At 46.7% G+C, this 12,912-nt stretch overlaps 1 protein-coding gene across 2 annotated transcripts in view; it reads right to left on the bottom strand.

The window, feature by feature from the left end:
- The window catches only part of LOC118229504 (low-density lipoprotein receptor-related protein 8-like), a 73,114-nt gene that overhangs the window by 43,848 nt on the left and 16,354 nt on the right, over positions 1-12,912 (bottom strand). For both annotated transcript variants that reach the window (XM_035421492.1, XM_035421493.1), the window contains exon 3: positions 1,662-1,784. In XM_035421492.1, the coding sequence (XP_035277383.1) occupies positions 1,662-1,784 (123 nt within the window). The remainder of the gene's footprint in view (positions 1-1,661; positions 1,785-12,912) is intronic.

Below are 12,912 nucleotides of genomic sequence, written 5' to 3'. Positions count from 1 at the left end.
TTTATGAACAAGGAATTCTCAGAGGAAGGGCACCAGAAAAGAAAATCTGTCCTTCCCCAGCTGAAGGAAGCTCATCTAAATTAAAACATAGCCTACCTGAAGTGTAGCTGATTGAGCATAATCCTAGTGCACATCCTCACTCTTAACTGCCTAATTAATTTCTCATGTCCCATGATTTCTATCCTACCATTTAACTAGTCTTATCTTTCTTCAGGAATGAAAAAATACAATGGCTGAAATTTGCCTTGACATGTTTCATAGAAAATGCACTCCTACGTCTAATTCTAGTCTTTGGACTCATCGGAACTGTGAGATAAGCGTCTGTGTTTCCCTTACACTTGTTTGATGATTCTCAATATTTCTCCTTTCTCTTCTTCTCTCTCTGAAAGTCTAAGTATAGGACTAAAATACTTGCTAAGATAGACTTATTTTTGGGTTTTGCAGTGAAGCTAAAACTTTATATTGGGTGAATCTTTATATTTATAATTATAACGTAATCTAGTGACAGGACGCCCTTTTGGACCGAAACAGGTTTAAAACAGAGCCACGGACAAGCCAATGAAAGCAGCAGCATACTAACTGATACTTACAACTGCAAATCTGACTGCAATCCGTTTCTCGGCTAGTAAAGAACACTGTTCCCTCCCAACCCTGGCTCAGCCCCTTCCGGCCCCAAAGGCTGGTGGGATGTCTCATGCGGCACGGTCTGAAGCAGGCACGGTTCTCTTAAGGAGGCCTCCACACACTCTCCTGCTGTCAACACTAATTTGATAACTGCAGAGTGGTCGATACCGCACTTCTGTAACCACCTTTGAACACAAGGTGATCCCTGTGCTGTAAATCCCCCTCTGGACTCTCCAAGGGGACTCTCTCTGGGGGCTGGGTTGCGAAGAAGATTTTGGCTCAACACTGAGGAGAGCTATTAGTGGTCTGAAAAAAGGGGTTTTAGTCAGGGAGTCCCACCTGACAATGATATACGGCTTTCTATTAATAACGGTCTCCCTCACAACAGAGAAGACCGGCCAAGTACTGGCCCAGCCAAGCCCTTAACAAGGAAATGGAAGGAATGATGAGTGCATTAGAACCAGCCTAGACTCTTCCATTACTCGATAACAGCTCCAAACCCCTGGGGTCATTATAAACTGTGATCGTATAAACATAAGCTACATTAAGTGCGTAAGCTAAGGTGTGTAAGGTCAGGTGCGTAAGCTCAGGAATGTAAGCTCAGGTGTGTAAGGTCAGATGTGTAAGCTAAAGTGTGTAAGGTCAGGTGTGTAAGGTCAGATGCATAAGCTCAGGTATGTAAGGTCAGGTGCGTAAGCTAAAGTGTGTAAGGTCAGGTGTGTAAGGTCAGGTGCGTAAGCTAAAGTGTGTAAGGTCAGGTGCATAAGCTAATGTGTGTAAGCTCAGGTGTGTAAGGTCAGGTGGGGCGTGTAAGCTCAGGTGTGCAAGGTCAGGTGCGTAAGCTACGGTGTGTAAGGTCAGGCGTGTGAGGTCGGGCGTGTAAGCTCAGGTGTGCAAGGTCAGGTGCATAAACTCAGGTGTGTAAGGTCAGGTGCGTGAGCTAATGTGTGTAAGCTCAGGTGTGCAAGGTCAGGTGCATAAGCTACGGTGTGTACGGTCAGGCGTGTAAACAGTGTAAGGCTACAGGTGTAACTCACTGCAGGTGGAGTCAGCCTCGTCGGAGCCGTCGGGACACTCGGGCTCTCCGTCGCAGCGCCACCGGGCCGGCACGCACTGGCCGTTCTTACACGCAAAGTCCGTCGTGGCGCACGTCTTCTTCGCTGCTCACACACAGACAGGGAGACAGAGAGAGAGGGCGCGCTAAGAAACCACTTCATTTCGCACGTCTACCATTTTTTTAACGCGACTCTTTCACCCCATTTCACACGCTGGATTCAAATAGGCTGTACCGCGATATAAAATCCCTGATATTTTGACAAGCATATCCCTGAGGTTGGAGAAATGAGACACGGTGAGAGCAAACAGGAAGAGGAAAGAGACAAAGCAAAAGAGTGCGGGAGAGAGAACGGAGAGACAGAAGAGAGGGAAGACATGGCGGGTTTTTCGCTACAGGGTGCTCAGATCAATGGGCAGATTTGTCAGTGTCAGCAGTACTCTGAGCCGCAGAGGGGTGCAGTATGTCAAGGCACTGTAGTCCGTGCTCGGTGCGGACCGGGAAAATATGAGGGCCAATAATTCTGCTCGATCTGGCACCTCATATTCTCCTGCGAGACAGATGTGCGCTCTGTTCCACCCGACGTAAGGCTTTAAGGCCTCCTGTAGTTCTCTGGGACAGCAAATTCAATGCAAAAAAAAACTGCAGCACTTGAGACTGACAGCCACTGAGCTGAAGTTGTGTCTAGATGTCGGTGGCATGGAAAAACACTGGGGGGAAAAAAACGGCACCAGAAATAATTCCCCATTTTCTCCGCACCCATACATCAAAGGAGAGCTGACTCACTGCATACGTCACACAGTCAGGACAACAGAATACTCTGAATGGTTGGATGCCTGTTTCTAAAGGGTAACCTTCAACTCCTATGTGCTGCCTGGAGGTGATGAGGAGGAGCGGAGATGGCTGCTCCTCCTATTTACCAGAGCCTCCTACTGACTCACAAAGCTGTAGGTCTCTTCAGCACCACGGACAGCGGCAGACTCATATACAGGCACGAATAAAGGTAGCTGAAGCTGATTTGCCTATTAACTCCTTTATATGTTCATGCTTTACAGAGCATGAAGAATAAAGACCCATCCTTCACTGTGCAATGTGCAACATCAATGATAGTACGACCCAGATTACGTTAAACTTTTGATTCAGCAGTCTTGCAACATCTTGCATATTTTTCAATATATAGTATACAGCCAGTTACCTACAGCCTGGTATTTTTTATGAGGATCTAGTATTCTCAGAGCAAAGGATTACTGATTACTACCTAGGCTGACAGTTCATAAGAGACCGGACAAAGCCTAAGATCCCACATTGATCTTGGTACCACGATATAATCTCTCTTCTGTATAACATGAGGGCCAACATCTGGATAACAAATCCCCTGGACTACCATCTAAATCCCAGAGGACAGAATACAGCTCTTCCCCTGGCATGCGCAGGATGTGTTAAGGCGGAGATGAAGGTGAGAAAATGGCCGTGAGGCATTTCCACAGAACGAAAAAAACCTTCCACACCAGATCCTCCACCAATTACCCACAATGCTTCATTACAGTCTCTGCCTCCAGAACAGCGAGGAAACAAAGGGCATGGAGCCAGAGTTCAGCAGTACTGGAGAGATGTTTTCCCCTCCTCTTAGAACCGGGGGTGTTGTTGGAATGCCAAACAAACTATAAAATACTTCTAATTATCCCAAGCACTCTAAAACTAGACTTCGCCAGTTTTTTTTGTTTTGGGTTTTTTTTTTTTGCTCTCGCGACTCGGCCATTGTTCTTGTTAACGGCCTTTTTGTTGCGTTGTAAAACGCTAACGCAAATGCATTGTTAATTCCCCCCCCCCCCCCGCCGGACGCCGATGAAGCCTTAATGCGTTAAGATCCCTGACAGCCGCCTGGCGCGCGCCCCGGCTGCAGCCCCGGCGGACGCCGCCGAATTCCTCTCCGCTTACAACCTGCCCCTCTCCGCTTCGACGAGAATACAAATGAGCCGCGTGGGGCACGTCGGCGAGGCTGCTCCGCGGGGGGGGGGGGGGGGGAGGAGGGGGGGGGAACAGGCTTTGGGAGAGGAGAGGCAGTGACATTTAGAGCGCAAGGCGGTCCAGGGGCCCGTTCCGACTGCGCGCCGAGGCACCGTCAAGCCGCAGCCGAAACAAGTGCTCAGTGGAGTGTGAATGCGCAGACTGAGGTCATTCAGACTTCCGCCAACCCACGGTAACGTCAGGAGAACCTAACTCTGTATCAGAGCAGTGAGCTGTGTGCACGCAGGACTGTCACACGGATCCAAAAGCGCTACTGTGTGGGCTGGTGCCTCAGAGGTTATTACGTAGGCAACACAGACCCTTCGGAGGTTGTTACAGAGGCCAGGAAAGCTTTCGGCTCCCTGTAGCCGCATGTGAAAGTAGCCTCGCTCCAGTCTTCGGCAGCAAGACCATACACGGGTATGCATCCACAGCAGCCTCACCGGCCCGCAGCAGGACTGGCACGCGACGGACGACTGCACTGGCATTTTAGATAGATGTTAGATGTGTGTAGAGTCTGCCTGCATGCCTGTTTGAGGGTCCTGCAGGTGAAGCTGAGCTCCTGATTGCTGATGAGGCGCACCTGTGTCCAGCTAACGGCCAAGAGAACCAAAGCCCAAAGGGCCTGCAGATCTCGTTTGTCCTTCGGCTCTTCTCAGTGTTTCTGTACCGCATTTCTGCCAGAGTGTTTGCTGCTGGTTTGTCTGTAGTCTAAGTTTCCTGTCAGCATGTTTCCTTGATGTAAGTTGCAAGTGGTCAGGCAGTTTCTTTTCTTTGTTTTTTTTTAAACGCCTTTTCAGATAGATAGTAGGGAAGTTACTTGCCAGAAGACTCACTCATTTTCCTGTGCCTCAGTATACCGTTTTTTATTTTTTTTTGTAGGTAAATTGTATCGCAGTGCAGGTTTGTTTTACAGTATATATATATATAATACATCTGGTATCTAGCCCTAATCTGTACAGTATTGCCACACATGGCCTCCCAGGCAGAACAGGAGTAGGAACAAGATTGTACTTCCAGTGCTGTTGAATTGGCCTCTGAACAAAGTGGGTCACCTTGAGGAACAAAGTAGAAATGACACCATGATGGCACAGGGAAACGCTTCACGGCAAGAGGAAACAGCAGGGAACGGCTGTCAGGAAGCCACGCTCATACCTGCTGGATCCTTTTGCCAAGCTATCTGGGGTGACACAGCGAAGGAGAGACGCTGGCATCGTCCGTCAACTGACTCCACCCACCGTCTGGCTGCGCGCTTATCCCAGAGCAGGGCTGTCATCCGGGCAGAAGACACAGCCCAGGTTTAACACAACAGCAGGCCTGGAAACGCACACTGGCGGTAAGAGTTCATCTTGGAGCTCCCAGCAGATTCACTCCCACACAGCAACGCACGCTCGTCCAAACTCCTCTATAAATATCCACTGCTGTGCCCAGGCAGATCTGGCGCCTCGTACAGGCTGATCTCATGACCTCGCATTTCAGAATGCGGTTGAGTAAGAAAAGCTCCTTTCCTCGGTTTTTTCGTTTGTCTCTCGTGCGTTGGAGGCTCTGTGTGGGGGAGGAGAGCAGTCTGCGGAAAAGAAATTTCTGAAACCCCGTTCTAAAAATGTTCCTGACGCAATTCTAAAACACGCAGTTTGAAAACTCCATAACGAGCTTTGGACGGAAATGCAAAATTCCATAGGACAGCCGAACCTCAGTCGTAATGATGGTGATGGGAGTTCGATCCCCGCCATTGGAACTTTCTCAGCCGCAATCCGCGTTCTGTTAGTTACCCTCGCTGCTTTCCATCGATCTAAATAAAGCAAAAACTACCGAAGGACGCTGGGATGTCCCGCTCTCCTTAAAAAAAAGGTTCCCTGATGGAGCGCTTTAATGGCGCGATGCTATCTCGCCCTTATCAATGTCACACGGCCTTCTCGCAATCACGCCGGGTAATTGGCCTGATGCAATCGGCCCCCGTAAGCCTCTCTCGGCGACAGCGTCTGCCAATTAAACGCGGAGGGAAAAAAAAAACAGAACAGGGAAAGTGCGAGACTCGCAAGACACAGAAGACGGAGCTAACGCGCTTCATTTCTTTTTTTTTTTACCCTTCCTCTTTTTTTTAACCTCGCCGTCTTCCTTCTCGAGCGCAGGAGGCCCGGCTCCCGGAGAAATCACCCTCCGGCTATCGGCGCTCCGCTAATTCCATCAGACTGCCGCAATCGGCCATTATTGCATCGCCGCCGAAGCGACGGCCTCCTGTCTTCTCTCCCGCTCTGCCAGGCCTTTCCGACGAGCGCAGAGTTTCTCTCAGAAACCAATCAATACACACTGACCCGGCGGAACATCCGAATATCTTTCTTCGCCCTCTCAAAACGCCTCGCTTGCACTGCCTCTCGCTTCCATCTGAAACTAAGCACAAAAACCTTTGACAGAGGAAATATCAGCGCTGAGTATTCGAGGACGGGAGACGTCCTTTGTTCGCCAGGAAACGAAAGGTTGAACACGGCCCAGGCCAGCAGCGGGCACGTCGTCAGAAAAGCACTGTGAATTCAGAGGAGCCAGCCTTATTAAATCCCAAATGAAAAAAACGGCTTTTTCCTTAAAATGTCCGACACGTTTTGAAAAATGGTGGCAATTCAAATGAGAGTGCCAAAGCATACTTACCTTGACTTATGTCATCATTCCTTTTAAAACGGTACTGCAATATATGTGGCATGATTTCAGGCAGAATGTGCTCACTACTCAGCAAGTCAGTGGGTCTGTTTCTGAACTATAATAGAACCATAAATCGCTTTCACCACTATAGAAAAATATTAAATGTGAAATTATTATGGAATCCATGATTTGTCAGATTTACAAATCATGGATTTGAATTTGGATTTGAATCGTAACGTTTAAAAAAAAAAAAATGGACATCAAAAAAGTCTAAGCGATTCTGCGGTAAGGATGCCGTCAGTGTTCGCTTGTTTGTGTGCGACACCGCTGACAGACTGCGTCGTAGCCAGCAGCTCCGATACCCCCCTCTCACGAGGCCAGCCCTCTGCGGTCGGGACAGTAATGAGAATACCGTTACTGTTAATGCCGGCCCATTAACCCCTCCCCCGGGGGAGCCCTCTGTCCCCCTCACACGCAGCCAGGGAGATATTAAAAGGCCAAAAGGCCTGGTGACCGACGTGAAAGAGCAGTTAAACCGGGCTGCCCGTCAACCCCGCACGCTGCGCTCCGTAAAGGGGAAACGCGTCTGGGCGCACGTCCACGCAGCAGCAGGCCCGCAGGACGGAGCGCAGCTGCGCCGCTGCGCCGCTCTGCCGTACCGCTAGCAGGGGTTTCATGAGCAGACACGCTCCCGTTGCCTCCGTCCGTATCCAAGCGAAGTTCCGCTGAAAGGCCGTTTGTGGAGCAATCATCGCCGTCGCCGATATTGGCAACACCGCAATCATTACAATTATCGCAAAATGCCCACGCCGTCAGCTCGCTTCTGCTTGGATGCATTTTTTTAATAGGAAGAGCTAGATTGCATTCTCTCCACTTGTTTTAATACCTCACCATAATAAGGTGCATCCTGTACCTGACAGCATACACTCAACAGTACATTATACGTGCTTAACAGCACAATCATGCTATATAGTTCAGCCTACACATTTTGACTAGGCATATTTTCTTTGTATATTTCCATATAACACTTTTTGGTTAAAACAAATGTGTGCTCCCGGCAGTAGGTAGGCTCATCAAGGAGACTGGTCAGGGTGTTCAGCAGTCAGTGTCATAGAATTAGTGATAGACTACCATTAATGTAACCTAGATCTTCAAGAGCAGATTTATGGTTTGTTCTTCCAGTCCAGCCAACTACCACATTATAATGACATATAGCTACTAACATTGAAATGGCAGACTAACTTAGTCTACATTTTGGCACACTTCCAGCTTTTTTTGCGTCAGGTGGAAGACATTTAACCACCCACCAAAGGAGATGGACTAAACATGCTAGGCGCATTTCCACAAAGCTTTGCTGAACAGGCTTAGCATTGTTAGAATTCTAGAAAAACTGATCTTGGTTTGGGTATTTGCATACCCAACTGTCTCAATTCAGTCAAATGCTGAAAACATTATTAAAATGCTGCTCACAATACTTGTTTGTTGGTAAAACATTCCAATAAAAAATATGAAACAAACAAACAAACAAACAAATAAATAAATAAATAAATAAAACATTATTTCCTTCCTCAAGGTAACTTCTTGTGCAGTGACAAAACATAGCCTACATTAAAAAGTTCTGGGTGGCTCAATCTGCTAAAGTCCTGCTCTAGTGCATGGATGGGCTCCACAGATTAGTAATGAATCCAGAATGTTCCACCGATGAGTGTGGCCACAGGGCAATGCACAGCTGGCTCTGGTATCACAGAGGGATGGGAGGGGTTCCGATGACTGGGATGACGGCATTTCATCACGAACCCGCTAACTCCTCTGTCTGCCTGTTGGGCAGCACACGGAAGGCGGCGTGATAAGAAGCATGACCGACGTAGCGTGCCTCCCAGAGGCCCTCACGCTTGTCTGCTCTCTCCCGAATCGACAGTGTAGGAGCAATGAGCCCAGATATACTGTATATACACACAATTCGGCTTTCCAAACTGGGGAGAAAAAGAAGAGGGAAAAAGCATAAAAGAACAGGAGATGTATTTTCAATACAAGCGTGTGTGTGTGTGTGTGTGTATGTGCGCGCTCGTGTGTGTATTTATAAACTATTTTTACATTGTTATTTTCATATATCATTCATTTGAAGTGAAAACATGGCAGATTCATACAGCAGAATTCTCTAGAAACCCCACAGAATAAACAATTTAGTACCATAACTATAATGGATAATCTGCCATTTGGAAAATCTCTTTTGTGCATGTTATTAACAGAACATTTGATGAGATTACACATTGACTGGGGAGTTTGTGCAAATCTGCATAAACAGGAGTAGCCCGATTGGGAAAATCATATAGGAAGCATATACTGTAGGGAGAGGCATGCCGAATAATTGAATCCAATTGGGCTCTGCTTTTTAATATGCATGACTTCAATTGTCATCTACACTCACTGGGCTTTTAGCAGGGAGCTCAAAGCCTGTGCATTGGGGGTTTGTGGGAAAAAATGCAGGCAGACGAAAATTTGACATCTCAGATGATAAGGCATGAAAATAAGTTAACAGAATGGAAAACAACTTGCAATGTTTCCATGTCTTCCTCACGCTGCTGCTTCAGCTACTGCAAGGCTACTCGTCTGTGGGCTGTGAGGAGCTATCAGAGATAGCGCTTCTCTGGCGCTCGTGGTCCAGCGCTCTTTCCTGTCTGTCTCAGAACCTCATCATTCTTTTACAGGAAAGCATAATCACAGACACACAGGATCGCACCAGGTTTGACCCCAGGTTTGACACCGCTCTGACTAACAGCTTGTGTCCACTGCAGCGCTGAAATGGAGTCGCTCCTGTTTCGCATGTGTTCATCCACATTTTTAATATTACTGAAAGGCATTAGAACAGGTACAGGGGACTCTCCCCTGAATCGCAAATGAGAAAATGCTAAACCGCTAGATGAAAACTTTGCAGCGAAAGGTATGAATGATAATGAATGCCATTAGATGTAATAAGCAGGTCAAGAGCCCACACAGAGATAAGCATGAGTCTCTTTAGCACAGGAAGACAAATGATCTCATTACTCTTCATTTAAATTGAAACAGTGCAGTTTACACTCAGAACATAATACAACCCGTTTTACAAACAAGACAAGAGTGGAGCTCCTCTTAGATTGATGGATGTGTGTTTGTGAATTGAGTTTTACTGAGAGTGCATACAGTACTAAATGGTTCAATTCCCAGAATGCTACAGAGCGAGACGAACTCACAGCTGCACTGAAATGTTTTCCCCTCATTAATAAACTCATTTTGACAGCAGTTGCAGTGAAAATCCACACGCTGAACAGGGCAGCCTATCTGGATCGTAGCATTTTCAAAACCCCTCTGAAGGGTTTCACAGGGCTCCAAAAACTCAATCCCACACCGGGGTTCGTTTCACAAGAGATGTTACAGAGACAATGACAGCGTGACTGCGTGACTGCGCGACACATTCGCTCAAAGAGACGCAGCGACGCGGCCTCACCCGTCTGCCGTTTTCACTGAGCACAGAGGGGACGAGCGTTGGCCTCCTCGCTCTCTCCATGCCGACTCAGAGCTTCATTTTCTTTATTTTATTTAAACTTCATTTAACTGAAAAAATCTTATTGAGATATAAAATCTCGTTCACAAGGGAGACATGATCAAGAGGGTAGTGCCATTCATTAATAATTAAATAATTATACAATTGCAGAAATTGATGATACACAATAAAAAACAAAGAATATCAAAGAGCAGGGTCTAAGGGAAGAGGCAAACAATGCAGACAGAGAATCAGAATGTCAAGGAATTTCATCGAAGTCTACAGGAAGAGGGAAGCTTTCTCTGGAGGAATGTAACTCCTAAAAACGATTTAGCTCGAGAGGTTTATTATCAATGTCATCTGCTTAAATAGTCTTGAATCTCCCATTTTTCATCTTAACTGGAATACGGTACGTTTTTTGTCATTAAATCATTGAAGGCCTCGTAACCGACAGACAGAGTGATTAAATCTTAAAAAACGCAGACTGAAGCTAAAAACGAGTCACCTGTATCCCATGTTCCCTTTCTTCAGGGGAAAACACAGTCAGCGGGGTCTTTCCCAGAGGGCTCAATGTGAACACAGCACACGTTTTTAAGTGCTTTTCTTCATTAGCGGCAGCCTTGTATCTGTTGTTGTAATTCCCTTCCTGGTCATGCAAACCATTTCAAGCTCCAGGTCCATGAAATATTCATTCATTACATTATAATTAATTTTTATACAAAATCTATATAGAAAATAAATTAATCAATGAAATAAATTGTCTTCATCTGTTTCTCATTTACACAATCAATGCTTCAGCCGGGAAAAGCAGGCCTAAGCTTAAATTTAACCGACTCAACATATTTATACTCCAAACTGTGAACAGGTGCAATGTAGGTCTGAATTGTTAATTGCTAAAATGTTAATATTATAAAATGCTAAACGCAGGGGCCAGGGCCAGTATACACTGGACTGATGCTTTGCTTATATTCTCACTTCATGTTTCGACCGGAACCAAACTGTTGGGAATGGTTCCGATACATCCAGTTAGCCTAGTCCCTATGGCTAGCATTCACTAAACGAACAGCAAATTTCACCCCAAAGCAGGTTAGGCTATTCACATGAATGAAGATACTCCAGCTAATATTTTAGCACTAAATGAAAGTTATATAATTTCCAAATTATACAAAATTACAAATTTACAAAAATGTACTGAGAAAGAGAACAATGCTTTAAGTTTGCAACGAGTTAACAAAACAGACGCAAAATAAACTTCTTTCCACAGCGAACTTGGCAAACTAAAAAGGATCCAGGCAATGTGCCACTCACACACCTGATCACTCTCCTGTCCATCACATTATAAATCTCTTCCTGCATATGCTGGATACCCATAACCCATATAAGTTTCATAGCTATGAATAACTATCAGCATAATCCTAAAAATGCTTCTGTAAGCTACAAGCTTTTCCAGTCATCATAGAGAACACTGTCAATGCACAAAACACTGGAAACACACACACGCGCGCACACACACAAGCACACACACACGCAGGCACGCACGCCTCCACTCTTTGCATTTAATTGCTGGTAATATCTTTGAGGGAGATGTGGAAGGCTTTCACAGTAACTCTCACTTCAAGACTGACAGTCGAGCCTTTGATGTCAGCAATGCCCCGTGGCCACAGGGAGAGGTGAAATTATATTTTAAAAAATTCCCTATGTTCTTTTCTCGGTTCAGGATGCACCGTGGGAAATATAATCCCGTCCCAAAGCTACGACACCCTCCACCTATTCAGAGGGGGGAGGGGGACGCACGCTGGCGCCCATGCCCAAAGAAGCTCCCTCGGCCAGGCCCCGCCTCTTTCCACCCTACAGCCCACGCGACAAGCTGCGCAGCCGCAGCGCTAGCGGACTCAGTTAGCTTCTGTGCAGGCGCACTGCAGGTCAAAGGATTAAGATTAAGGGCCGAGGCAGTGAACGCGGCTCCTGCAGGCTAGCGCATAATTAGCTGGAGCACAGAACACTGCACAGAAGTAGCATCTGGCAGCCCGCGCTTTGTAGGAAAGGACGTGCTTGTCAGCGCTGTCCCAAATCGATGGATGTTGCCGTTATACAGGGGTACTGCTCATATGATAAAGCATTCAAAACTCAGTAGAGCAAATAGGATAAAAGCAGAAAAACAAAAGCAGTCTTTTTAAAAAGCATTATTATAAACACATTATCCATGAGGATACGCAACAGCAGGAGAAAGCCAGCTCTTCACAGATGTTAATAGCGTATGGAATGGTCAGTAGCTACAAAAACAGCAGTGCATTTATATATGATTCCATTTCCATTAAGCTAATCATTGTGCTTCTGTAACAGTGAGCTCCAACTGACAGACAATGCTGTGCAAGAGTCAGCCCTGCCTGTCCAATCCAATTGCCAAACACAACGCTTGATGGGCTACAGACACCTCCTGCCAAACCCAGTGGACGCAGCCAAGAGAACAGGCCGTAAGCATCTGTAAGCCTCAGGGGATCTTTGGGGAGCAGCGATACTGCAAAAATGTATTTTATACTGAGAAAAGAAGACATTCCGACTGAAACGAACATGCAGCGTGCTGCTAGAGGAACAGGATTCTCAGTGATCCCAAAATGCAAGCCCGATGACGGCACCAGCTCTCTCTGCTTCACAGGATCCGGGGCCAGTAAATCTGATTGGACACTCGTGGGAGCCTCGCTGGGGAATAGTGCGTACGCCAGGCAGAAAATCCGCTGCGTGTTACGTCCCTCCTGCATGTAATGTGGTCTCGTGTGAGAGGAGACACAGAGCCCACAGCAAGACATAATGGGTGTTTTTCCCCCTCAGAAGCCTGTCAGGGGCTCCACAGCTTCAGTACTGTGTGTAAGAGGATACCAAGCTGCACCAGAGGCTTTTTGGCATGCTAGCCTCCAGCCATCCTCACTGCGAGAGTGTGTGTGTGTGTGTATGCACGTGTGTCTGTATGTGTGTGTGTACATGCATGCATGTGTGTGTGTGTGTGTGCATGCACGTGTGTGTTTGTATGTGTGTTTATGTGTACACACCGGCCTGCGTGTGCACGCGCCTC

This window comes from Anguilla anguilla, chromosome 6, assembly GCF_013347855.1.
Source record: "Anguilla anguilla isolate fAngAng1 chromosome 6, fAngAng1.pri, whole genome shotgun sequence".
In the NCBI taxonomy this organism is placed as follows: domain Eukaryota; kingdom Metazoa; phylum Chordata; class Actinopteri; order Anguilliformes; family Anguillidae; genus Anguilla; species Anguilla anguilla.
This window is presented reverse-complemented; position numbering and strand designations above follow the sequence as displayed.